Source organism: Carassius auratus, chromosome 16 (genome assembly GCF_003368295.1).
Source record: "Carassius auratus strain Wakin chromosome 16, ASM336829v1, whole genome shotgun sequence".
Classification (NCBI taxonomy): Eukaryota; Metazoa; Chordata; class Actinopteri; order Cypriniformes; family Cyprinidae; genus Carassius; species Carassius auratus.
This window is the reverse complement of record NC_039258.1, coordinates 27,813,988-27,838,649: the sequence shown is the minus strand read 5'-3', so window position 1 is coordinate 27,838,649 and position 24,662 is coordinate 27,813,988. Positions and strand designations below refer to the sequence as shown.

The 24,662-nt window shown below is 36.2% G+C and overlaps 3 protein-coding genes and 1 pseudogene across 4 annotated transcripts; all 4 read left to right on the top strand.

Moving 5' to 3' along the window:
- The first annotated feature begins 6,436 nt into the window (after nucleotides 1-6,436).
- On the top strand, nucleotides 6,437-10,186 carry LOC113116735 (apolipoprotein A-I-like). 2 transcript variants are annotated; one of them, XM_026285065.1, is made up of 5 exons: nucleotides 6,437-6,566; nucleotides 6,710-6,764; nucleotides 6,982-7,132; nucleotides 7,227-7,419; nucleotides 9,932-10,186. In XM_026285065.1, the coding sequence occupies exons 2-5, from the start codon at nucleotides 6,725-6,727 to the stop codon at nucleotides 10,169-10,171; spliced, it is 624 nt and encodes a 207-aa protein (XP_026140850.1). In that variant the 5' UTR covers nucleotides 6,437-6,566; nucleotides 6,710-6,724; the 3' UTR covers nucleotides 10,172-10,186. The 2 variants fall into 2 exon arrangements, with proteins under 2 accessions (XP_026140850.1, XP_026140849.1); XM_026285064.1 differs by lacking the exon at nucleotides 9,932-10,186 and having other exon boundaries at nucleotides 7,227-8,170.
- Nucleotides 10,187-11,793: 1,607 nt separating this feature from the next.
- LOC113116736 (apolipoprotein A-I-like) lies at nucleotides 11,794-23,137 on the top strand. The gene is made up of 5 exons (XM_026285066.1): nucleotides 11,794-11,829; nucleotides 11,932-11,987; nucleotides 12,068-12,218; nucleotides 12,311-12,887; nucleotides 22,867-23,137. Exons 2-4 carry the CDS (start codon nucleotides 11,948-11,950, stop codon nucleotides 12,885-12,887), a joined length of 768 nt encoding a protein of 255 aa, XP_026140851.1. The 5' UTR covers nucleotides 11,794-11,829; nucleotides 11,932-11,947; the 3' UTR covers nucleotides 22,867-23,137.
- Nucleotides 13,731-15,131, top strand: LOC113116737 (apolipoprotein A-I). Its single transcript, XM_026285067.1, has 4 exons — nucleotides 13,731-13,820; nucleotides 13,967-14,024; nucleotides 14,210-14,333; nucleotides 14,420-15,131. The coding sequence occupies exons 2-4, from the start codon at nucleotides 13,985-13,987 to the stop codon at nucleotides 14,721-14,723; spliced, it is 468 nt and encodes a 155-aa protein (XP_026140852.1). The 5' UTR covers nucleotides 13,731-13,820; nucleotides 13,967-13,984; the 3' UTR covers nucleotides 14,724-15,131.
- On the top strand, nucleotides 21,521-23,137 carry LOC113116733 (apolipoprotein A-I-like; annotated as a pseudogene).
- Nucleotides 23,138-24,662: the final 1,525 nt, after the last annotated feature.

Below are 24,662 nucleotides of genomic sequence, written 5' to 3'. Positions count from 1 at the left end.
TTGTACTTCAATTATACTAAAAGTGAACTTATAGGTATACTGATAGTTTACTAATTAAATACTTTGTACACTTTGAAGTACAGTTTCAGTTAACTAATAGTTTAGTAGTTTTATACTGCAAGTATACTCATAAGTTTTCATTAAACTACATCATACTTTAAGTATACTACTATGTTTAAGTATTAAGTTTAAGTATACCCTATTTAGGTTTTAATTTATATATTTTTTTGTCATATGAATATCTGAACATACAAATCATCCAAAGAAATAACAGGTTATCTGCTTGTAAACAAAACCATTTTATTATTATTATTATATAGCGTCTTGCATTTTTTTAAACAATTAAAAATTAAAGAAAGTGAAATAACCATGTAGAAATTATAAAACAAAAATAAAAACAAGCAATTTTAAAACTTTGGAAATGATAAAAAAATGGACTTAATATATTTGAAACAGTTAAAAATAAAAAATGATTTTACATAAAATACAGTGAATACGTAAAATACAGTGCAATCGGTTCGGACATTGCACAGTGTTCATTCAATAAATGCACAGCTAAACAGATGGGTTTTGAGTCTAGATTTAAATGTGAGAAGTGTTTTAGCATATCTGGTCTCCTCTGGAAGCTGATTCCAGCTGCGGGCAGCATAGTGACTAAAAATAATATGAGTTGGGTACAGAATGATAATCAAAACATAGATGGAGTCGATCAACACCCAAAAGCTTGACTGTAACTATTACCTCTTTATCGGTCAACATTTTATTCCATAACATTACAGTTTTGATGCTGTTTCATGTCAGATGATCGTGTTAGATTACATGTGTTAGCATCCATTGTTTCTTTTTTTCTTCTTCACTTGTGTTTTACTGGAAATTCTGTACAGAAGATGTGTACTTGTGTCCTCTACTGTATAATAATGAAAACACAGATTCTAGGAGAATAGCTCAAATATATTTAGACTCTTTGTAAGTATGAGTCAAGTATACTTAAATGTCATTTTAAGAATATTTCTGAGGAGTACATAAAGCCCATTTCTGAGAAGTACATAAAAATTATACTAAAAGCACATTTGAATAAACTTCTTTTTCATAAGGGTTTTGTCCAAATAAATATTTAATGCTCATAAATAGATCCTTGTCTTTCCAGAAAACAACCTATGAAACATGAGATTTTTAAAATGCATGTGCTATAATCCCTTTTGTTCCGCAAACTAAGTTCCCAGTACTGTCTTAACAATAGCGTTGTTCCGAAAGTCAAAGAGAAGTTTATTTTTTCCCACCTTTTGCTTCCACCTCCACTGACAGTTTCTCCATTGTTATTATAATCTTTTGAGAAAGTTTGAACTTTTTAATGAATGAATTAATTTTTTTGTGCAAAGGAAAGGTTTCGTAGTCTAGTCAAATAATAATGCAGAGTGAGTATGAAACTGAATACTCATTTATTATGTAGACTTTGATTAAACTGTATAAATTTCATTTAAGAGTATTGTAATACATGTTCTATATCGGTTAGCTAGCCCTGGTGGAAAAATCTAATATTTCAGTCAAAAACAAACTTTGGCCTCATGACACATAAAGCCTAACAAATAGGGAAAATATCTCCTTATGGCATTTAAGAATTTTAATATATATGTGGCTTCTTTTCTGAAAAATAAGTCTGAAAAATATTTTATTTAAATTAATAAGTATATGTTGACTTTTACCTGAAATGAATGTTTTATGTTAATGATGTAGATGTGTCAGTCCAACTCAGTAAAAAAAAAAAAGAAAAGTGTGTGACCCACACTCGATGCCTTGGTCACTTTTATATCAAGGTAAATATATGCATATATACTGTCTAGAGCTCATAGAGCTCATCTGGCTCTGAAAACCTTCCTGTCAGCCTTATGCAGCCACCATGTTCTGGTCCGTTCTGCCCACATGACAGAGGTAGCCTACATCAGTCGCCAAGGTGGTCTTAGGTCTCTCACCCTTTACAGGCTGTCTCTACGCCTCCTATTCCAGACAGTTCTCACTACCCAACTTATTTCTCTAAACAGCGAGATACTCTGGCCCACAATTGGCCCAGTGCTTCATCAGACATGCCAGGGAGACAAAATGCTCAGTTCTCTTGATGGCCCCACTCTGGAGGAACCAGGCTTGGTTCCCTGAGATAGTGCAGCTCTCAGTAGCAGCCCCATGACTGATACCACTGAGACAATATCTTCTCTTGCAGGAAAAAGGCATGATTTGGCGTCCCCGCCCCTGGCCAGAGCTGTGGAGCCTTCATTCATGGAGCCTTATGCTGGGAACTTATGCTGCTCCCAGCAAGAGTGAATGATACCATTTTAGAGGCTAGAGCAAATATGAGGATTGTGTGTTCTCCTTTGTCACTACCAAAACAATGATGACATGTTTAGGTCATGACTGTTTTGGTAGTGGCAATTCTATGGGATAACTCCAACCCCCCCCCAAAAAGAAGTCACTACCAAAACTCCACCAAAGGTTTCAATAGTGACTGTTTCGGTAGTGACAATTTTAGATACCTTTGAACCTAGCTCAAAGATGCTAATCAGCACATGGCTAATCAGCACATGCTTGTGAACAGTGGTACACATAATAAAAAAATGAAACTATATATATATACTATTTATATAGAATAATGTTTACAAAAAGGTGTTTGATAGTGATATTCCTTATAGTTACACACAGATTTTTCCAACTTTTGAACACATTTAACTCAAAATGATGTCACCTATCTACTCCCACCTTATATATATGAGAGAGGGGGACATAAGAATATTTCCTGATCATAAATTTAAAGGTGTAGTTAAAATCAGTCTCAGCCAATGGACTAAGACATACACTTCGGATGTGACATGAAAAATGTGGGACATATTAGTTGTTTTTTATTTTTTATTTTGACAAGTTCTATGATTTACAAAGAAAATATAAAATAAAAATATATTTTTTAAACTAAAGAATCAAAAATATACTTTTAAAAACAACAATGAAAGAAAAATGATTCCAATATCATTTTCACAAATTGCAATTTAGGGGTTAGGGTTCAGAACTCAATGGAGAAATCTAAACTAAACAACGGTCACTAATTAAAAATACAAAACAAGGATTTGTAAAGACAAATGTCAGGATGATTTCGAAATATAAGACAAGCGGAAACTGATTTTCCTTTGCTAAAGTAAGGAAACTTTGCTTCCTTTGCTTCTGTTAACAAACGTTTGTTTTCACAAGACTCACCGGTGAATGTGTGATGCTGACCCATACGTCATGATCCTGGAACTGATTCCATTTTATAATAGTGAGCCAAGCTAGATAAAAGTGATTACATTTTAAATATGGATATTTTTCTTACGAAACTGCACAAATTCACTACAGAAGGCCTTTGTTCACCCCCCAGAGCCGTGTGAGACACTTTCTTTTAATGGATGCTTTTTTTAATTAAAATTCTCTTGGACTGATGCAGTGTAACGCCAGCTGAGTGGCATCAAACAGCTTGAAAGATCAATTTTTTTTTTTTTTTTATAACTCCAACTGGATTTGTCTGAAAGAAGAGAAGAAAGTCATATACACAAATGTAACTTCAAGGTGATTTTCATTGTTTGCTTTTTAAATGTTTATTTATTTATTTTTATTTTTTGGTAGTTGTATGGCAGTGGTCACAAAGAAACTGAGGATCACCACATGGTGGAGCAACTGTCCCACTGTAGTTGTAAGCTTGTGCTTTAAAATTGTGCATCATTCTATTCTATTCTATTCTATTCTATTCTATTCTATTCTATCCTTATACTTTCAGTGATGAACAAGGATATTTAACAATCTTAATACACTCAACAGTAGAGTAACCAACTTTAACTGCTGTGACAGAATCTGATCAAATGGGCTCCCAGCCAATTACTTTCAAATAATGCTAAAAAGGTAGATATAATGCATACAACAGTTAGCAGAAGCTAAAGATTATGGTCTTTAAAGTTTTGAATATGGATTTTTTTTTTTTTACATCACCAGAGCCATGTGGAGCACTTGTTTTATTATTATTATTATAATTTTATTTTTTTTTATGATGGATGGACTTCTATTATTAAACTTCTATTGGACTGTTGAATATCCATACCCATTCACTGCCATTATAAAGCTTGGAAGAGCCAGGACAGTTTAAATATAACTCTACACCAAGGATGGCTTGAGGATAGATCATGGGCTAATTTCCTTTTTTGAGGGAACTATCCCTTTAAGCATACAGTTTACAGTCTAATGACTTGTACTTCATATAACTATCATATTTGCAGTTTTCTTTATAGTGGTTACACCAACTGTATCCATCACTTTTAAGAAACACAAAATTGTACAAATTAATAATTTTTTACTTGAAATGTAAAATGAAGGTCAGTCATTAATGAATCCAAAGCAGAACTGTGCAGTCTCCACAGCACACAAGGATTTTAAAAAGACCTCCAGAATATGGTGTGACAATGAAAAAGCTTTCTATTGGTTCATAAGTCATCCTACTACTCAACTCAGGCACAACCTAAGTACACAAACAAGTCTTTGTATGCATATACTGACCTTTCTTTATCAAAACCTCAGATATCTAATCTGTTCATCAGTCTTTGCTGACAGTGGCCAAACTAACATGTGCTTGCCTGCATGCATTAGCACAATGCCAATCTGTGGATGACGTCTAGATGTCTGGCAGTGCAAGACACAGCTTGTTTAAATCAAACCCCTTGTTTATTTGTGACAGTAATGCATTTGTCACTGTGAGCTTCAATGGGCATCCATACCGCTGAAAACACTCACAGACAAATAAATAATGCTCCGATCGTACCAACAATAATCCAGTACAGAAACATGACTGTATGTTTACCAGTGTACAAGTAGAAATGCCTTTGTGTTCCATTTATATGCATTTATAGGTCACACTGTGATCTGTGTTCTGAATGCCCAAGGTTACAGTAAATGTTGTTTATTTGCGGAGGAAATCAGATATCCAGTTGAAGTGTTGTAAGCGGACTCTGCCCCTCCACGCTGGCTGGATGATGGGAGAGGTGTGTCTGGTGGAGTCTAACAGAAAGTGTATAATAATGCTGAACGAGCCAGCATTATAGAGTAAACTCTGTAGTTTTCTTTATTTGAAAACAGCAGCTCACCCATGCAAATCAAAGCTCAACACAACTGTTGACATTAAATTATATACTCTAAACATTTTCAGGCTAAGTGAATGTGATGTGTAACAATTTCAAAACTACTAATAATAGCATTTAAAGAATCTTTTGGATACATTAGTTATTTGTTATTTTATTAAATAAACGTTCTTTTTTTAAATCTCCATGGAATTTGGTCAACGAAAGCACCATTGTCCTTGATCTGAGCAATCGATCACCTTTCCACAGTCACAGACCATCTAAATCAGAAAAATAGCTCATATAACCCAACACAAGCATGACTCTTTTAATGCTTAGTGTTTCCTATGTTTTTACTTTTATTCACAAGCACTTAAATAAATAGTTGGCTTAATTTAAATCTGTCATAATTTACTTAGCCTCATGGCATTCCAAACCTGTATTATACAACTTTTTTAGTCTGTGAAACACAAAAAGGAGAAATTTTAAATTATGTACTAGTTGCACTTTTCCATGTAATTACAATTAAATTGAGTTCAAACATTATTATATTATTATTTGATTCAGCTTTTCAAATATAAACATATCCTTTGGCTTGAGACCTGGTCTGTTATTATTTTTTTATGGAGGCGTTCCATATACAGTAATGAAGCTTGAAAGGCTCAGTCCCTATTCATTATAAGCTCTTCCTCAAGTCATAACGTTTCTACTGAACATACCATGACAAAACGTTTTTTCATTGTTTCTTATTGGTGTATAAAGTAAATTGAACAAAAAAAAAGAAAAAGGAAAAAAAAATACATATAAAATACTTTACAGCATAAAATGCAGGAAAAAAAAAAACAAAGAAAGGGGATGCTGCCATATGTAAAACAAAACTATCCCCATACTCCCTCAGTTCAAAATTCACATCCCATTCTGAACTAACTGTGGCGACACAAATGTCATGGCTTTATAGTGCTTAATTAAAAAATATAAAATAAGAAACGTTAAGCTTTTCCGACACTTTCTTTTATGTATTAATAAAAAAAAGTACAATTAATCAGTCACTGATCACTGAATTATTCTAAGAACTGAAATAAAATATCAGATTAATTTTCCTAAATATTATTATTTAAAGCTAACAGCTTATACTGAGCTAAATGCTATAATGTTATAATACCCACAGAATACACCATGACTGTGATTTCTATGGAGAACCATTTGAAAGGAGACTCAGTATCAGTAGGTTCAAAGCACAGCATCATGTGACAGCAGGCTGAAGTGACGGTGGGGGGAGCGCCACTGACAGCATGGCACTGGATGATGGACTTTGATTTTTTTTTTTTTTTTTTTGCTTTGGATTATTCAACTGCGCGTGCACACACACAGACACACACATATATATAGCCAGAGCCTCTCCTCACTAATGCTTACTGGACTAAGAAATAACTGTGGGACCTGAAGGTAATTTAAGCTTGACGGACAGTAATAGATTACTGAAATACTACAAACAAATTGCTCAGTCGAAGTATTGTCTTAGTAAATATGCAGTGCTTTAGGATATGTGAATGTATATAATCATTCTTTTTTTCTCTCTCTCTCTTTAGCAAACAACTGTGAAAATGAAATTGTATCTGGTACTTGCCTTTGTGGCATTCACAGGTAAATCATATATGGCCAAGAAGTAAACAAGACAAAACAAAACTATTTATCAATTAAAATGGGCTAATATTAGATCTATGCCAAGACCTGCACTGATTTTTTGTAAATTAAATATACTGAGAAACTACAAATATGACAAAATAAACACACTGCAGCATTTGAGCAGATTTGGATACTGACTGGCAGACTTAAACTTAACGATCTGTATTTTTACCAGGCTGCCAAGCCAACCTGTTTTATGCTGATGAGCCCAAGCCACAGCTGGAGCAGCTGACAGATGCTTTCTGGAGTTATGTTGCCCAGGCCACACGCACCGCAGAGGACACCGTCAAGATGATCCGGTCTTCCCAGCTGGGACAGGAAGTCAAGTAAGTAATGTTTAGAAGTCACAGTATGTGTTTGAAATACTAAAATATTGATTTGCATTCATGAAAATACATATTTCACCTTTTCACATTGCAGTGCCAGACTGACCCAGAGTGCCGATATGGCCAGCGAATATGCCGTCACCCTCAAGAAACAGATGGATCCTCTGACTGAAGAGCTGATGACCAAAATCACCAAGGAGACTGAAGCATTGAGAGAGCGTCTGAGCCAGGACCTGGTCAGTGTGAGAGACAAACTGGAGCCCTATGCTGACAACCTCAAGAGCCAGATCCAGCAGAGAGTGGAGGAGCTCAGGACGGCCATGGCTCCATACGCTGACTCCCTGGATTCTGAGACCCTGAAGGCCACTCTGCTCCAGAAGAGCGAGGAGCTGAGAGGAAACCTGGAGCAGAGCGTGAAGGATCTGCAGTCTCAGATGGAGCCCTACACTGCTGAGATCAAGGAGAAAGTAGATAAACATCTGCAGGAGTTCCAGAAGACTGTGGCCCCCCTGGCTGAGGATCTTCAGGCCCAGATTAGAGAGAGAGCCCAGATGGTCCAGCAGAGTCTCACACCCTACGCTGAAGACCTGAAAGAAAAGCTGGATCCCTATGCACAGGATCTGCAGGCCCAGCTCACCTCCCTGTATGAGTCCTTCATGAAGAGAAATTAGATTCTTCAAAGACCTCTTTTGTCACTAACAGAACTGTTTTCCCTTCCATCGTGACTCCAAAATCTCATATCTCTCCAATAACCGTGACCTAAATCAAACTACTAGGCAACAACATCTTTGGTCTTACATGTAGACCAAACACTAATACAGAGAAAAAGAGTGATTCTTTTTGCTGAAATCCTGTTGTTTACACTTTAACCATTCATACAGATGCAGAAACATTGCTCTTTTTTCTATCTGAAGTCTATTTATTTCAATTTAGCAAGTCTTTATTATGTCTGACAGAAAATGTTGTTTCTTGCAAATACCAAGTGTATAATTTGTCTTATTTATGCAACAATAAAACATCTGCCATTTATTAACACAATGTTTTTAATTGTTTTACTTGTCCAGTTGGGTCCAACATAACTATAATGACAACTTATAAATCATATTGCTCTTTTGTTGGTTTTGATTGCTTCTATTTTCCTCATATGTAAATCACTTTGGATAAAAGCATATGCTAAATGACTAAATGTATATACTTCAAAATATTACATTAAGCAGCCATGAAAATGCACAAGGTCAGGTTGATATACTTTTTAATAAAATCACTAGACAAAATATATATGTCATCATTTCTATTAAAATAGGGTCTAGTTATTTAACCATGAGAAGTGCTTTTAATAATAATAAAAGAGTGACTGTATGATTTGAAAGGTTCAAATGTAGCATTTGACACCAAATCTAAACCACAGACAGAAATACACAATAAAAAGTCTATGTGTGTGTAAAAAAAACGTTTAAATAAAGAAACCGACAAATCATGCAGAAATGATAAAGGTCATTTCAGCTGATTTCTTGTAACACATAGTAAAGATTAGATAAGGTTAAGGACTTTCCAAAGGTGGACCTGTTCCAGTCTCTTCTGGTTGAACTAACGATAGAACATGCATTAACATAATGTCTGTCCTTCATTATCAGTGCTGACGCAGGTGTATGCAGTTACTCATGGGCCTGGTGCTTTCAAGTGACGTCCAGAACATCTTGGGACAAAGAGTCTGTAGACATGAAGTATCTAGATATAAACATCCACTGGAGATATTAAAATATATTCCCAATGCTATATAAATACAGCTATGAAACAGCAATCACCACACTTCCTCTCTATACTCCGGACAGGGTCAATTAAATTACACTGACAAGGTAAGAAGAGAAATTCAATGTTTATTAGATCAAAATATATTGTATGTAAAATATGATTACGTTTTTTAAATGAAACATATGTGTCGTTAATTTACAGGCGAAGACAGAAAACCATGAAGGTTCTTGTGGTTCTTGCATTTGCTGTTTTTACAGGTTAGTTAGATATAACTGTAGAAAAATAATTTTAAAAATATAATATAATAATATAAGACAAATACATTTAAATACATTTAAATTACATTAGTGTTCATAGTGGATGAAACAAAATATATCATGTTCTTGATGTGCACAAAAAATTGACACATGAATACATGAATTTGTTTCAAGTGATCTTAAAACGTTTCTTAATCTAGAACTGTGTGTAGATGCTTGAAAATAGTTTTGTAGGCAAATAATATGCACACCTATTTTTCTGTTGTATGAATTCCTTGAAGGAAACATACCGGAAACCTTTCTACATTGTTTGAAGAAGTTCAAAAATAAAAAAAAAAGACTTTCTCTCCTCTAAAAGAAATTACTAAATGACTTTTAAATCATCTGGCATGCTGTATCCCCAGGTTGCCAAGCTAATTCAACTAATGTAGAGAAGCCCAATCCACATCTTGAACACTTGATAACTGCATTCTGGAAATACATTGCCAAAGCAGTACATCCCACTGATGAAAAATCCCATGTGATAAGGACATCCCAGCTGGGACAGGAAGTCGAGTAAGCCAAATTTACCACCATTATTATTTTAAACATAATGAATTAGTAATATTCCCTGTTAACAGATGTAAATTATACCTCTCTTCTCCACACTAGACTAACGCAGCCTCCTCCATCTGAAGATCAGATGACCAAAATCACCAAGGAGGCTGGCGTGTTGAGGGAGCGGTTGGAAAAGGACATGAACATGATAAGAGATAAACTGGAGCCCTATGCTGACAACCTCAAGAGCCAGATCCAGCAGAGAGTGGAGGAGCTCAGGACGGCCATGGCTCCATACGCTGACTCCCTGGATTCTGAGACCCTGAAGGCCACTCTGCTCCAGAAGAGCGAGGAGCTGAGAGGAAACCTGGAGCAGAGCGTGAAGGATCTGCAGTCTCAGATGGAGCCCTACACTGCTGAGATCAAGGATAATGTGGGCCAATATCTGCAGGATATGCAAAAATATTTAGCTGCTTCACCTGAAGATCTCTAGGCCCATATGTGGAGTTCTCTTTCCTATTTCTGTTACATTGTGATGTTTTTATTTTTTTCTTTTCTTTTCTTGTTATTGCAACAATAAAACATCTGCCATCTATTATCATTTGTCACTGATAAATAAGACTGCATGTCCAATTGAGAAAAACCTATGAGTTTAATAACTCTGTGATTGCGCTATTTGTTATTCCAGACTATGCAATGAAGACTTTGCACATTCATAAATCTATGATAGAAAGAACTGTTAATTTTAGCACATCATATATCTGAGGAAGCACATTAAGTTTTCTTGCAATCTTTTGATAATTTAGACTCTATCAGTATTTTAGCTAAATTTGAAAGATTTTCTACAATTGCTTCATTTGAGTTTTTTATTCTTCACTTCAGGCTTGATTTGTTTACTCATCTCCCATGATTTAAATGTTTTGCTCGTGTGCAGGAATTCATAATATCATCAATTATGTAAACATTAATTTAATAAATAAATGAAAGGAATACTAACCTATAGGGCTTCAGCTCTCTAGTGGTGAAAATTGTGTCATAAAAAGAAATTATGCACAACACAAAACATAATGAGTACTGCCCTGGAGAACGACTGTGTAATACCCCCCCCCCATACCAATAAATAATCGATTATATTATTGTATTAAATATGCTATATTTCCTGCCAACTTTTTTCATTTGGCAAGTTATTGCCACATCATTTTGTCAGCTAAAATTTAACCAAGTTGTGTTTTTTTCTTCTTTGGAATACATTTTAATCTTGTTGAATCATTAAAAGCAAATATTGAGAAATATCCTTTCCAGACTTCACTTTTGGACACTACTGTAGTTTATTATAAGTCAGCTAATGGTGAAATTGGAGGAATTTTATATTTTAAACATTAAATATTGTTAATAAATAATTAAATATCTTTCTGTTCTTTCAGCCCTTTATTAGTAATGACAATTCCATGGAATACTTACAGGATCAGTCTCTGGAGTCTGTATCCTTTGAAACTATTTATGGATAACTTAATAAATGTCAAATTATTATGATCAGGTTTTGAGCGATTAGTCAGATCTTATCAGGGTGTGTAGAGCTCTTTTATCATTTACTGTTTTATTAGGTCAAATGTTCAGACTTGAGGCTCTGTCTGGTTTAAATACCACAGATGGATTTTCACTAATTAGATTATTCAGGATTACTTTTTTGGGGTTTTATGATTTTTATCAGATTTTTATTAAATTATAGTTTAGATATATTTTCATATTTAAATTTCTTGTTTGTTTTTAGGCAGTATGATTTTTTTTTACATTTATTATTATTATTATTTTACTGACATCTGTGTCATGTAAGGTGCTTAAAATAATTTAACCTTAAAATAATTTACACATACTTATTTTGACCCATTAAAAATTCCATCAAGAAATTAATTACTGCTTTCAATGACAAAGTTCCACTCTTATCATTATCTGCATCTGCACAGTCTGTGGTGATTGAAGGGACAGTCAGGACGTTATGATGTGGAATAGGTACAGCAAGGCACTATACTGGACTTTGAGGTTTCCACTATGACAATCACCTCCCCATACGATATAAATACAGATGTGAAACAGCCACCTTCACACTTGTTCTTCAGACAGGACAGCGTCAATTAAAACACACGGACACAAGTAAGAAGACAGCCTTACTTTTCAGCCTTACTTTTCATAGCTCTGCATTTTCAACATAAATGTATGTAAAAGAGAAATTGATTAAAAGTATTTTATTTACAGACTAAAACAGAACACCATGAAGGTTCTTGTGGTGCTTGCACTTGCTGTATTTACAGGTAAAAAGGTTTCTGGCTTGATACATTCACAGAGTGTACTCACAATTCTATTTAATCATTCTGAAATGTTCTATCAACAGGTTGCCAGGCCAACCTCTTCTATGCTGATGAGCCCAAGCCACAGCTGGAGCAGCTGACAGATACTTTCTGGAGCTATGTTGCGAAGGCAACACAAACCGCAGAGGAATCCGTCAACATGATCCGGTCTTCCCAGCTGGGACAGGAAGTCAAGTAAGTCAAGAACAGTTACTTGCAGGATACTGTAATTTAGATTATTTCTTGCTCCCTGAGAAGAAACTCAAATGTTCTTCTTCATATCACAGTGCCAGACTGACCCAGAGTGCCGATATGGCCAACGAATATGCCGTCACCCTCAAGAAACAGATGGATCCTCTGACTGAAGAGCTGATGACCAAAATCACCAAGGAGACTGAAGCATTGAGAGAGCGTCTGGGCCAGGACCTGGTCAGTGTGAGAGACAAACTGGAGCCCTATGCTGACAACCTCAAGAGCCAGATCCAGCAGAGAGTGGAGGAGCTCAGGACGGCCATGGCTCCATATGCTGACTCCCTGGATTCTGAGACCCTGAAGGCCACTCTGCTCCAGAAGAGCGAGGAGCTGAGAGGAAACCTGGAGCAGAGCGTGAAGGATCTGCAGTCTCAGATGGAGCCCTACACTGCTGAGATCAAGGAGAAAGTAGATAAACATCTGCAGGAGTTCCAGAAGACTGTGGCCCCCCTGGCTGAGGATCTTCAGGCCCAGATTAGAGAGAGAGCCCAGATGGTCCAGCAGAGTCTCACACCCTACGCTGAAGACCTGAAGGAAAAGCTGGATCCCTACGCACAGGATCTGCAGGCCCAGCTCACCTCCCTGTACGAGTCCTTCATCAAGAGAAATTAGATGCTTCAAAGACCTCTAAACCAAAAACAAAACATTTGATAAAATGTCAATTAAAATGTGCAATATCCAATGTCCTTTAAATTTGTAAATTCTATTTTTGTTCTGTGTAAAGTGGGATTATTTATTTAGTAAAAATAAGAAACATTATTTTTGAGAAAAATGTGATATTCCTATATTTCTGTTTGTAAGTTTACAAATGTCACATTTGATCTTATTTTAATGATGAATAAAATACTATTTATTAAAAGAATGGTGCTCTTTCAAAAGATTTATGTGAGAAACACCCATATTAAGAAATCAAACAAATCCCTGATACACTCAAAATGTTCTTCAAGCGATGCCATAGAAGAACCATTTTTGGTTCCACAAAAAAGCAGTCAAATTGTTCTTTAAAGAACCATGTCTTTCATACCTTTTTATAATCTAAAGAACCTTATTTCACTGCAAATAACCTTTTGTGAAATAGAAAGGTCATTTAGACAAAAAGGTTCTTCTATTGCATCGTGAAGTGCCTTTATTTTTAAGAGTGTAAGAGTTTTTTTTTTTTTGAGTAGGCAATTACTGACAGCTGTGCCATAACTTAAACACAACATTAAATATATTACTTAATAATAAGTGTTTAAAACATGAAAAACAATAAATTCATTAAAAATGCCATAATTATTGTTGTGATGCACCATCAGAGGCTGCCCTATATTTGTTCTTAAGTGACCATTGCATTTAGCTACGCAGGAAAGGTGATGATCTGTTGCGACAAATAGTCCCAATTTGGAAATTTTAGTTTTGAGTAATCATGACAGTCAGGCACTACCCACTGGACTTTGGGATTTCATTGCGACAATCATTTCTCTGTGGTAAATAAATTGAGATATGCAGCCGCTACCTCCACAATACAACTTCAGACTGGACAGGTGAATTTAAACACACTGAAAGGTAATTATCGAAAGGAACTAAAAAGATTTAAATATATTTTTAATGTATTATTATTTATTTTATATGTAAATGCATGTTATTATTACTATACTAATTGTCTATACCTTTAATTAATATACACTGACTCACATTTATTTTTCTTACAGGCCAAAATAACAAAAATAATGAAGATACTCCCAGTCATTGCATTGGTTGTGTGTACAGGTTAGACATATTACAAAAACAGATTAAGCAAAAATATCACTGTTGTGTTACTGAAAATATCTTTATGGTCACTATTCATATTACATAATTTGTGAATGACAGAATATATGCTATGCTTTAAGCTAACAGAAATATTTTTCATAAGGAATAATAAAATATTATATAACTTGAACATATATCTGCAGGTTGCCAAGCAAACCTATTCTATTCAGATGAGCCTAAGCCAGCGCTGGAGCAGTTGACTGATGCATTCAGGAGCTATTTTGAACGAGCCAAGAATAGGACTTCACAACTGGGGCAAGAAATCAAGTATGTATTAGTAATAACTTTTCTTTAGCATTTCTAATGCAATGAAATGACAGTGATAGACTAACAGAAAATGTTGATATGGCCAGCCAGTACACCACAAACCTAAAGGAGAAGATGAATCCTCTGCCTAAAGATCTGATGACCAAAATCACCGAAGGTGCTGACATGCTGAAAGAGCGTATAGAAGTGGAAGTGAGCACTGTGAGATGTGCACTGAAGCCCTACCTTGAATATGTCACCAGTCCACTTGAGAAGGGCGCGGAATACATAAGAGAATCCCTGGACTTTGAGGACCTGAAGGCCACTGTGCTCCAGAAGAGTGAGGAGCTGAGAGAGAGCCTGGAGCAGGGCATGAAGGAGCTACAGGATAAACTGGACCCCTCTACCTGAGAGAAACGCTGGATCACTAAACTAGTCAACCAACCCAAACAAGACCACCCGAAATGACAACCTGATATTCTAATAATTTTTCTATGAAATAACCTTTTGATTCCAAAATCAAAGATCATACAACACAAATCACCCAAACAGGCCAAAATGTACAGATTTCTGTCAATTAGAGCCAGAAGGTAAATATATGTGTAAAACATCGAAATATTTTAATATAGCCTTTGTATTTATTTTGTAATCATCTGCATCATTAGTTTCATTGAATATCCTTTCATGTTATATTCACAGAGATGAAGAGCTATTCATTTTCTTCACGCAACTATGAAACACTTTTGTTTTAACACAATGTCTTTTTTAAACTGTTATATAATCATATTTGCAAGCCCAAATAAATTTTATAAAAACCAATGCTTCCTTATTAAGGTGACTATATCTGGAGACCAAGTCTAAAAAGAAAACTGAAATATATTTAGAACATGACAACAAATATTAGACACTTTCACTGATAAACTTGACCTAAGTATTTAACAACTTTTGTATATATATATATATATATATATATATATATATATATATATATATATATACATCCATTAAATCGTACATCCACTCCGAGGAATAAATAGTATATGGTAAATTACACATACAGTATTCAACCAAATAATATGCATCTTCTGAATTTACATGCAAGTATTATGGATTACTTTACATATAATATTTGTTTTGATGAACAAACGCTATTTCTTAAGTCAGCCTTTTTTTTGCCACATCAGACTGATATTAGGTCTTTAATTTAGCCAGAAAAGAACGAACCTTCACTTAACTAACTTCATCCCTGAAAATAAACTCTAAATTTTGTCAAAATGACAAATGTAAACTTCACCATGGAAATGAAGAGTATCACTACATTTGTGCTCCCCTTTGCAAAAAAAAAAAAAAAAGTAAGTTCCTTCAAAAAACAAAAAAGCATTTATAAAATGTTTTGAAGATAAGACAGCAGCAATAGTTCAGCAGCAATTGTTCAGTTCAATAGTAACATTACAAGAAGTGAAGGACACTCCTCCAGAAAATAATTACCCTCTGTTACACAATGTTAAATATTGTTAAAATAAATAAATAAAACTCACATGAACACCTCTGTTATCAGCGATTTCATCCACTGGATATAAACAGACACATTTATTTATTATATCCAGACTTTTAGGCTATACATTCAGGTGACGACAACTCTGAAGTGTCTGGAATGAAAAATAAGACTTGAGTAAGGGTTATCATACAAGTATTGTCAAAAGCAGTTACGTCATGCTGATAAATATATTTTTTTGCCTCTTAAAATCTTATAAATAAATTTTATTGATCTCATTTCATTGTCATTTATTTAGAAAATGTTTAGCCTGCTCTAATGTAGTCTCATGTAGCCAGACCAAACTGACTGCAGGTGGTCTAGGAGGAGCCTTGGCTGCTTTGAATGGTCAGTTAAAGAACGTGACACACACATCTCCCGGTAATCCTGTGGAATTCAACCAATCGGATGATGATAATCAACCTATTTTTAGCATTTTTAGCTAAATTGCTGTGTTGCCTTTTATGTAATTTTTGAAAGGAGCATCATATATTTAAATGTAGGCCTTTTAAAATAGTGTTTGCTAACAAATATGAATAAAGCACTTAGAGAAATAATGTTTTGTTACTTTTTTTTTTTCCACACATGGTTTTCTCTACAAAAAGAAAAACGAATGGATTGAAGATTTGGAGGCTGTATGTGATTTCGGATCAGCCTTAGTTGTTATTCATAGTGCTGGTGATCCATTGGCTGAACGTGCAGACATTGAAGAAAAGAGAATTCATTCAAAAATGTTTCATTCAAAGCCAAAAATATTTGACCAATTATTAAATGATAGCAAATCTATTACCTTGCCATAGACACACACACATAGATTCTTCTCGGTACAGTCATAACCCCAGGACACAATACCCTGCAGTTCACCACTGAACACCACAGGGCCACCAGAGTCACCCCGAAGAAGACAAACATAACAGCTGGTTATTATTAAGTTAGTCTCATATAATATTCATGTAACCATGCTATTTCCTGCTATACTCTACCTTGCAAGTGTAATTTCCTCCCTCCAGGTATCTAGCACAGAACATGGTACTGGTGTTCATGAAAGGGTAGTAGATGTTGCAGTCGCGGTCAGACAGGACGAAGATCTCTGTAGGCACTGAAGTGTGCTGGTAACTACTAGCAGCAACAGAGATGAAGTGAACCAAAGTGCTATGAACATGTAGAGTGAAGGAAGTAACATAAAAAATCCTAATACTCACTGGAACTCATGTTGATTCCCCAGCCAGAGCATGAATATGTTCATTTTAGGCTTTTTGACCTTGACAGCATGTTTCCAATGTGACACAAGTTTTCAATAGCTGTCCATCTTCTCACCCAAGGGCTGGGCAACTGGTGCACTAGCCCCACCTCGGGATGACCCTGATTACAGCTTGCAGAAAGAATTTATCTCAAGTGGATGACGAATGATGACATGTTCATCTTTACCCAAGTATTCGTGTACTGTCCATTCCATTATAGGAGATTTGTTCAGATAATACAGTACAGGGGTGTGTGGAGTCGAAAAAATTATTGAACAGTTTATTACATTTGTACATTTAATAACTCTCACAGTAGTCTTCTGTGGATATTGAGATGTTGTATTCTGTCGGTGAGTAGAAAGCAGATCCATCCAGTCTTTGTTAACTTGAGCGTCTGATGAAATTGTAGCTCTACTCCTACAGTCACATGAGCTGAATAAGACAACTTAAGGGTCACTTCATCGAACAGGAATTTATTCAAAGGTGAGTCAATGGAATAAGTGATGTAAGTAAGTGAGAGACTGAGTCCAGCAAATGGCATCAAACACTTAGGTGAGTAAATAACTGTACTTTCCTTTACATGAGCTGAATGAAGTGACTGGATGAGCAGAAGACTGAAGATGACAGAAAACAGGATGACACCAGGTAAGTTACTTACCCGTTATCATCCTGTTTTCTGTCATCTTCGGTCTTCAGCCCATCCGAATGGAGGGGTCGGGTAAGGAGTGTGACACAAGACAAAAGTGAAGGGAAACTGCTTAAAATGCTTAAATAGTGAGTTTTGATGAAAGGGTTTTATGTGGCAGGTGTGATGTCTGACAGAGTGCAGGTGGGAACTAAGAGGGATGCTGGGAAATGTAGTTCAGTGATGACAGGACTGGTGACTAGGGCCCTGCGTTTCATTCGGAAGGGCTTATCCCTATGGTCTAATCCCTTCAACAGGTTTACCCTTTCGAGTGAGAGCTTTGAAGGAATGAAGGGTGTAAGGGACCAAACAACTGTTTCTGGAAGTGCCCTTCTGCGCCATAATCATGTGCCCACACAGAGGTGCAGTCATTATGGAAAGAACAGGCGCAAAAGATCATGGGGGCCCAAAGTGTCCATACGTTGTACCCTTCGAAATCCTTCATTCTGAAGGGCCCTTTGAAGTGGCCAGTGTTCAGCATTTCGGTTTGGAATGACCCTTCAATTTTGCGGCCATGATTGTTTTCACTCTGTAGTGCCCTTCAGAGGGCAATATATATCATGTGGAACACACCAGGGATTGTGACAGAAACACTTTGTATCAACAGCATGGAGCACTTTACTGCTTTAAACACTTATTTCATTACCATTAGAGACCCTTGAAAAGGCAGTAATAATGCAATATCTCGCTTATCTTCTGTGGTTTCTTTCTCACTTCCTTTAAGCTCCGGACATGAACAGTGCTACGGACACTCTTTGTTCCACTCTAACCTCTTGCTTGGACAACTTTTGCCCACTGTCGTCTAGACCAGCACGCACCACCCCATCTGCCCCCTGGCTGTCTGAGGTTCTCTGTGAACATCGCTCTGAACTCAGGGCTGCAGAGAGGAAATGGCATAAATCAAGAAACTTTACTGACCTCAGTGTGTATCAGTCTCTCCTCTCTTCCTTCTCTGCAAGTGTCTTCACTGCTAAAACATCCTACTACCACAACAAAATTAACAACTTTTGTGAAACTCTTCAAAACTCTCTGTTCTCTTCTTAATCCGCCTCTACCACCTCCTCCATTGACTCTTACAGCGGACGACTTTGCATTTTTCTTCACAAATAAGACAAAAACCATCAGTGACCAATTATCCACACCGCAGACTGAGGACAACTTCACAATGATCAATGCACACTCTCTCTCCTCCTTCTCTCCACTCTCAGAGATGGACATTTCCAAACTGATCCTGTCCAATCATCCTACTACTTGTCCACTTGATCTGATCCCCACCCACCTCCTTCAAGAGATCTTTTCTTCAATCATACCTTCACTTACTCACATTATCAACTCCTCTCTTCACTCTGGAACATTTCCCTCAGCATTTAAGCAAGCTCGGGTAAGCCCACTGCTGAAAAAACCATCTCTAAATCCAGTGCTTCTAGAAAACTAAAGACCGGTATCCCTTCTTCCATTCATTGCAAAGACACTTGAGCGAGCTGTGTTCAACCAGCTCTCTATGTTCCTTATACAGAACAACCTTCTGGACAGGAACCAATCTGGCCTCAAAAGTGGCCACTCAACTGAGACTGCCCTGCTCTCGGTTACTGAAGCCCTGGGACTGACAAGAGCAGCTTCAAAATACTCAGTACTCATCTTACTGGACCTGTCTGCTGCTTTTGACACCCCGTTAATCACCAGATTCTCCTGTCCACTCTCAGAAAGATGGGCATCTCTGGAGCCGCACCCCTGTAGTTCAAGTCCTAACTCTCTGATAGATCATTTAGGGTGTCTTGGACGGGTGATGTTTCTAAGTCACAAAAACTTGCTACTGGGGTTCCTCAAGGCTCAGTATTTGGTCCACTTCTCTTCTCCATCTACATGATGTCGTTAGGATCTGTCATTCAGAAGCATGGCTTTTCTTATCACTGCTACGCTGATGACACCCAACTCTACTTCTCATTCCAACCAGATGACCCGACGGTAGCTGCTCACATTTCATGCCTGTCTGAGTGACATTTCTAGCTGGATGAATGACCATGCCCTTCATCTCAACCTTACCAAGACAGAACTTCTGGTGGTTCCAGCTAACCCATCGTTTCATCACAACTTCTCTAAACAGCCAGGTTCGTCAACCATAACTCCTTCCAGGACAGCCAGAAACCTAGGAGTTGAGATCGATCATCTGTTAAGCTTTACGGACCATATTGCTACAACGACCCTTTGTAATGCTCTCCTGGCGGGACTTCCGGCATGTACTATCAAGCCTTTCCAACTGATCCAGAATGCAGCAGTGAGGGTTGGCTTCAATAAAAAAAAAGCTCATGTTACTCCTCTCCTCCTCAGGTTACACTGGCTACCAGTAGCCGCTCGCATCAAATTCAAGGTACTGATGCTTGCCTACAAGACAACCTCTGGCACGGCACCAACATACCTGAACTCACTAGTTCAATCTTATGTGCCCTCCAGAAGTTTGCGCTCTGCAAGTGAATGACACCTTGTGGTGCCATCCCAAAGGAGTTCAAAATCACTCTCACGGACCTTTTCCTGGACTGTGCCCATCTGGTGGAATGACCTCCCAATCTCAATTTGTACAACTGAGTCTTTACTCATTTTCAATAGACATCTAAAGACTCATCTTTTTTGCCAGAACTACTACTAGCATTTTTTTTTCTTTCTTTTCATTTAAAAAATAAAAACCTGGCTATGCGTACTGTACTAGACTAACTGAGACTTGTCATGGTACTTGTATACTGTTGTTGTTCTCTTGTTGATCTGACTGCTTCTATTGTTCTCATTTGTAAGTCGCTTTGCATAAAAGCGTCTGCTAAATGATTAAATGTAAATGTAAATAAGGTCTTTTATTTAGCCAAAAAAGGAACGATCCTTCACTTAACTTCAATTAAAATCAAGACTAATTCCAGTCAAAATGACAAATGTTAACCTCGCCATGAAAAATAATTATTTCACTAAATTTGGGATCCCTTTTACCTAAAAAATTTAAGTTCCTTAATAAAAGCATTTTTAAAATGATATGAAGGCCAGACATGCATCAGCAGTAGTGCTAGGTCAAGCAGCTGCCCTTATCTCTAGGGGTTTAGCAGACATGTGTAACCTGGAGTGCATGATCCCTGGCTGTGATGATAATTCATTTTAAGAATCACTTGAGGTCAATTTTCTAACACTGGAAAGGTTAGTGTAAAAAAATCAATAAAAAAAAAAAACACCTAACCTGAAAAGACTTACTACAAATTTTAAGATACAAGGGTAGGATATATATCAGACTTCATAGAGTGAATTTATAGAGCTCATAGATTCATCTAGCATAAAAAACACATACTGTATCTCTTTGAGTGATGTGTCAAATCTTATCAGGATGTGAACAAAGTCTGCTGTCACTGTTATTAGTTCAAAGGTTCAAAATCAGTGTCTGATTTTCATAGATCAAGTACCTCAGACCGACAATTTCATAAAGGGCAGTATTCAAAATGTCTTAATACTAAAAGATAAAAGGAGATTGTCTATTCTTCAATCCCCTGTTATTATTTAAAAAACTCCCATGATTACGAGTCTACAGAAACACTTTAGGACAGACTATAATTTTTATTTATTTATATCACACTGAACAATTATGTTACATAGCGAATTTACTAAATAGTCTTAAGCGTTCATCTCAAACAATATTTATATTGGAATTTAGTTAGTACAGTTTATTGTCCAAGAGTTATCAGTCATATTGAATACAGAAATCTTTAGTGATAATAGGTGCAGTCAGGACGTTATGATGTGGAGTAATGACAGCAAGGCACTACCCCCTGGACTTTGAGGTTTCTACTATGACAATCACCTCCCCATACGATATAAATACAGATGTGAAACAGCCACCTTCACACTTGTTCTTCAAACAGGACAGCGTCAATTACAACACACGGACACAGGTAAGAACACAGCCTTACTTTTCAGTCAAGTTAAAGTACAGCATTTATGATGAGCATGAATTCCTAATGAAAACCAGATATGTTGATGAAAAATTGATTTCACTTACAGACTCAAAGTAAAGACCATGAAGGCTCTTGTGGTGTTCGCACTTGTTGTATTTACAGGTAATATTTTCAGAGAAATTTAAGATATACAAATGTCTTATTACATATGTTATTGGATAATTGTACACTGTAAAAGATGACTGTGATATTAACTCTAAAAAACTGTGAAAAATGCTACCGTATAAACCTGTTAAGTGGTTAACGGTAATTTCCTGTAAAATTAACAATTGGTATTGACCTGCTTTGTTTTATCAACAGGTTGCCAGGCCAACCTCTTCTATGCTGATGAGCCCAAGCCACAGCTGGAGCAGCTGACAGATACTTTCTGGAGCTATGTTGCGAAGGCAACACAAACCGCAGAGGAAACCGTCAACATGATCCGGTCTTCCCAGCTGGGACAGGAAGTCAAGTAAGTCAAGAACATTTACTTGCAGGATATTGTAATTTATTGCTCCCTGAGAAGAAACTCAAATGTTCTTCTTCATATCACAGTGCCAGACTGACCCAGAGTGCTGATATGGCCAACGAATATGCCGTCACCCTCAAGAAACAGATGGATCCTCTGACTGAAGAGCTGATGACCAAAATCACCAAGGAGACTGAAGCATTGAGAGAGCGTCTGGGCCAGGACCTGGTCAGTGTGAGAGACAAACTGGAGCCCTATGCTGACAACCTCAAGAGCCAGATCCAGCAGAGAGTGGAGGAGCTCAGGACGGCCATGGCTCCATACGCTGACTCCCTGGATTCTGAGACCCTGAAGGCCACTCTGCTCCAGAAGAGCGAGGAGCTGAGAGGAAACCTGGAGCAGAGCGTGAAGGATCTGCAGTCTCAGATGGAGCCCTACACTGCTGAGATCAAGGAGAAAGTAGATAAACATCTGCAGGAGTTCCAGAAGACCGTGACCCCCTTGACTGAGGATCTTCAGGCCCAGATTAGAGAGAGAGCCCAGATGGTCCAGCAGAGTCTCACACCCTACGCTGAAGACCTGAAGGAAAAGCTGGATCCCTATGCACAGGATCTGCAGGCCCAGCTCACCTCCCTGTACGAGTCCTTCATGAAGAGAAATTAGATGCTACCATCAGACTTTTGCCAATTGCTGCTAATGTAATACTAGATACTAGATTACTAGATTCAGTTCAATGTGAAAGTATGTTCTTCACTGTCTGTGGTTAACACTAACAACTGCTGCTGACCTTACAGTGACCTAATGGAAGTATTTATTCACAGCAAAGTAACAAAACACAAAGGTACAATCATGTGCATCTACATTTACACAATGATTTGAATGTAATGTTTGAAACATTTAAATTTAAACTAAATAAATATTTTGTCAAAGTAAATAAGTCTAAAATGTTTCTTTCCTGGTCGGGTGGTTGAAGTTCAAATGCACAAATGTTAAATTGGTTACATTTATGTAGTTCAAAACAAAATACTTCATGAAAAAAACAACAACAAAATTATCTTCTCAACTTCTTCTGAGATTTGGATATATACAATGTTTAAAAGTTTGAGGTTAGTAAGACTTTTTTTTTTTTTTTTTTTAGGTCTGTTATACTCACCAAGGCTGCTGCTTCTTGATCCAAAATATAGTAAAAACAGTAATGTTGCTGTGAACTGTGAAATATTATTACAATTTATAATAAATGTCTTATATTTTTATGTATTTTAAAATATAATTTATTCCCCAAACTGGGTAGATTACTTACAAAATTGTAATCCATTACTAATTACATAACTAATTTGTTAGTAATGTAATAAATTACATTAAACATTTTTGGTAATATAATCCAACTACTTTTAGATAACTTATCTAGTTTTCCACATTGATTTAAATATGATAATCTTGAACCATATTAATATAAAATATACAAAGAGAAATGAAAAAGTTTTGAAATAAGAACCATGAACATGCAAATGTGATACTTAACTATTTAAAAAAAGACACAGAAATACATGGTAAAAGTACCTACAGACTGATCATTTTAATAAAAAATGTATTCATCAGTAGTTGATGCAATGTTGAATGCTGTAGTCACCTAGTCTTTGTGTGAATGTTCACAAAACTAGAAGACTTTCTGAATGTATAAGTGGTAGGCAGTTTTAGAAAGGAACATTTAATAGATAAAAAAGAGGAATAAGGAACAATCAATACATTTTAAATAATTTATTGATATTGTTTAAATAATGTCATCATGTGATCCATAAAAAAGGAACTTTAGTTTGATTATGAGTATTTTCAAATGTAATTTAATCTAATTACAAGTACTTCATTTTTGGATTCTGATTAAGTATTAAAAAAATTATAAAATAAATTGGTCTGTAAAATTATACATGTCTTCACTGCCCGTATCTAATTAAATGGTTAATTACAAATATTAATAAAATATGAATCGAAAAACATTTAAACAGTATTAGTATTAATAGTTGTATTTATCCTCATTCTCAGAATAATAAACATCATTAGATTAATTAATCAAATTAATGGACATTGTGTCAAGGATGGGACATAAGATAATTATTTATGTATCAAAACTAGTAGGTGAATCGTTTTTATTCACAATAGAATAAAAGAAAAGAAACAAAGAAAAAGGCTTTTTTGATAAAGGCCATTTGAAATTAGCTATAGTGTCTTAACAAGGAATAATGGCCAATTTATGAAACATGATTTGGACGCTTAGTCAGACAACAAATTAATATCCAATCAATGATTTATTGTATGCAGAAAGGCAGTAGGCTACCATGTCCTATGTACGCTGGGTTTTCACTCAGCTCCAATCTCTTACAACTCCTTCACTAGTTTTATGCACCACACATGCCATCTAGTGGAAGTCTGCTATGATTTCAAGTCATTACATCATCTTATGA

Bases quoted from the DNA above. Each gene is read 5' to 3' on its own strand.
- LOC113116736 (XM_026285066.1), top strand. From the start codon at position 11,948: ATGAAGGTTCTTGTGGTGCTTGCACTTGCTGTATTTACAG. The intron at 11,988-12,067 runs GTAAAAAGGTTT...TTCTATCAACAG, and splicing joins TGCACTTGCTGTATTTACAG to GTTGCCAGGCCAACCTCTTC. The intron at 12,219-12,310 runs GTAAGTCAAGAA...TTCATATCACAG, and splicing joins CAGCTGGGACAGGAAGTCAA to TGCCAGACTGACCCAGAGTG.
- LOC113116737 (XM_026285067.1), top strand. From the start codon at position 13,985: ATGAAGATACTCCCAGTCATTGCATTGGTTGTGTGTACAG. The intron at 14,025-14,209 runs GTTAGACATATT...ATATATCTGCAG, and splicing joins TGCATTGGTTGTGTGTACAG to GTTGCCAAGCAAACCTATTC. The intron at 14,334-14,419 runs GTATGTATTAGT...TGATATGGCCAG, and splicing joins CAACTGGGGCAAGAAATCAA to CCAGTACACCACAAACCTAA.
- LOC113116735 (XM_026285064.1), top strand. From the start codon at position 6,725: ATGAAATTGTATCTGGTACTTGCCTTTGTGGCATTCACAG. The intron at 6,765-6,981 runs GTAAATCATATA...TATTTTTACCAG, and splicing joins TGCCTTTGTGGCATTCACAG to GCTGCCAAGCCAACCTGTTT. The intron at 7,133-7,226 runs GTAAGTAATGTT...TTCACATTGCAG, and splicing joins CAGCTGGGACAGGAAGTCAA to TGCCAGACTGACCCAGAGTG.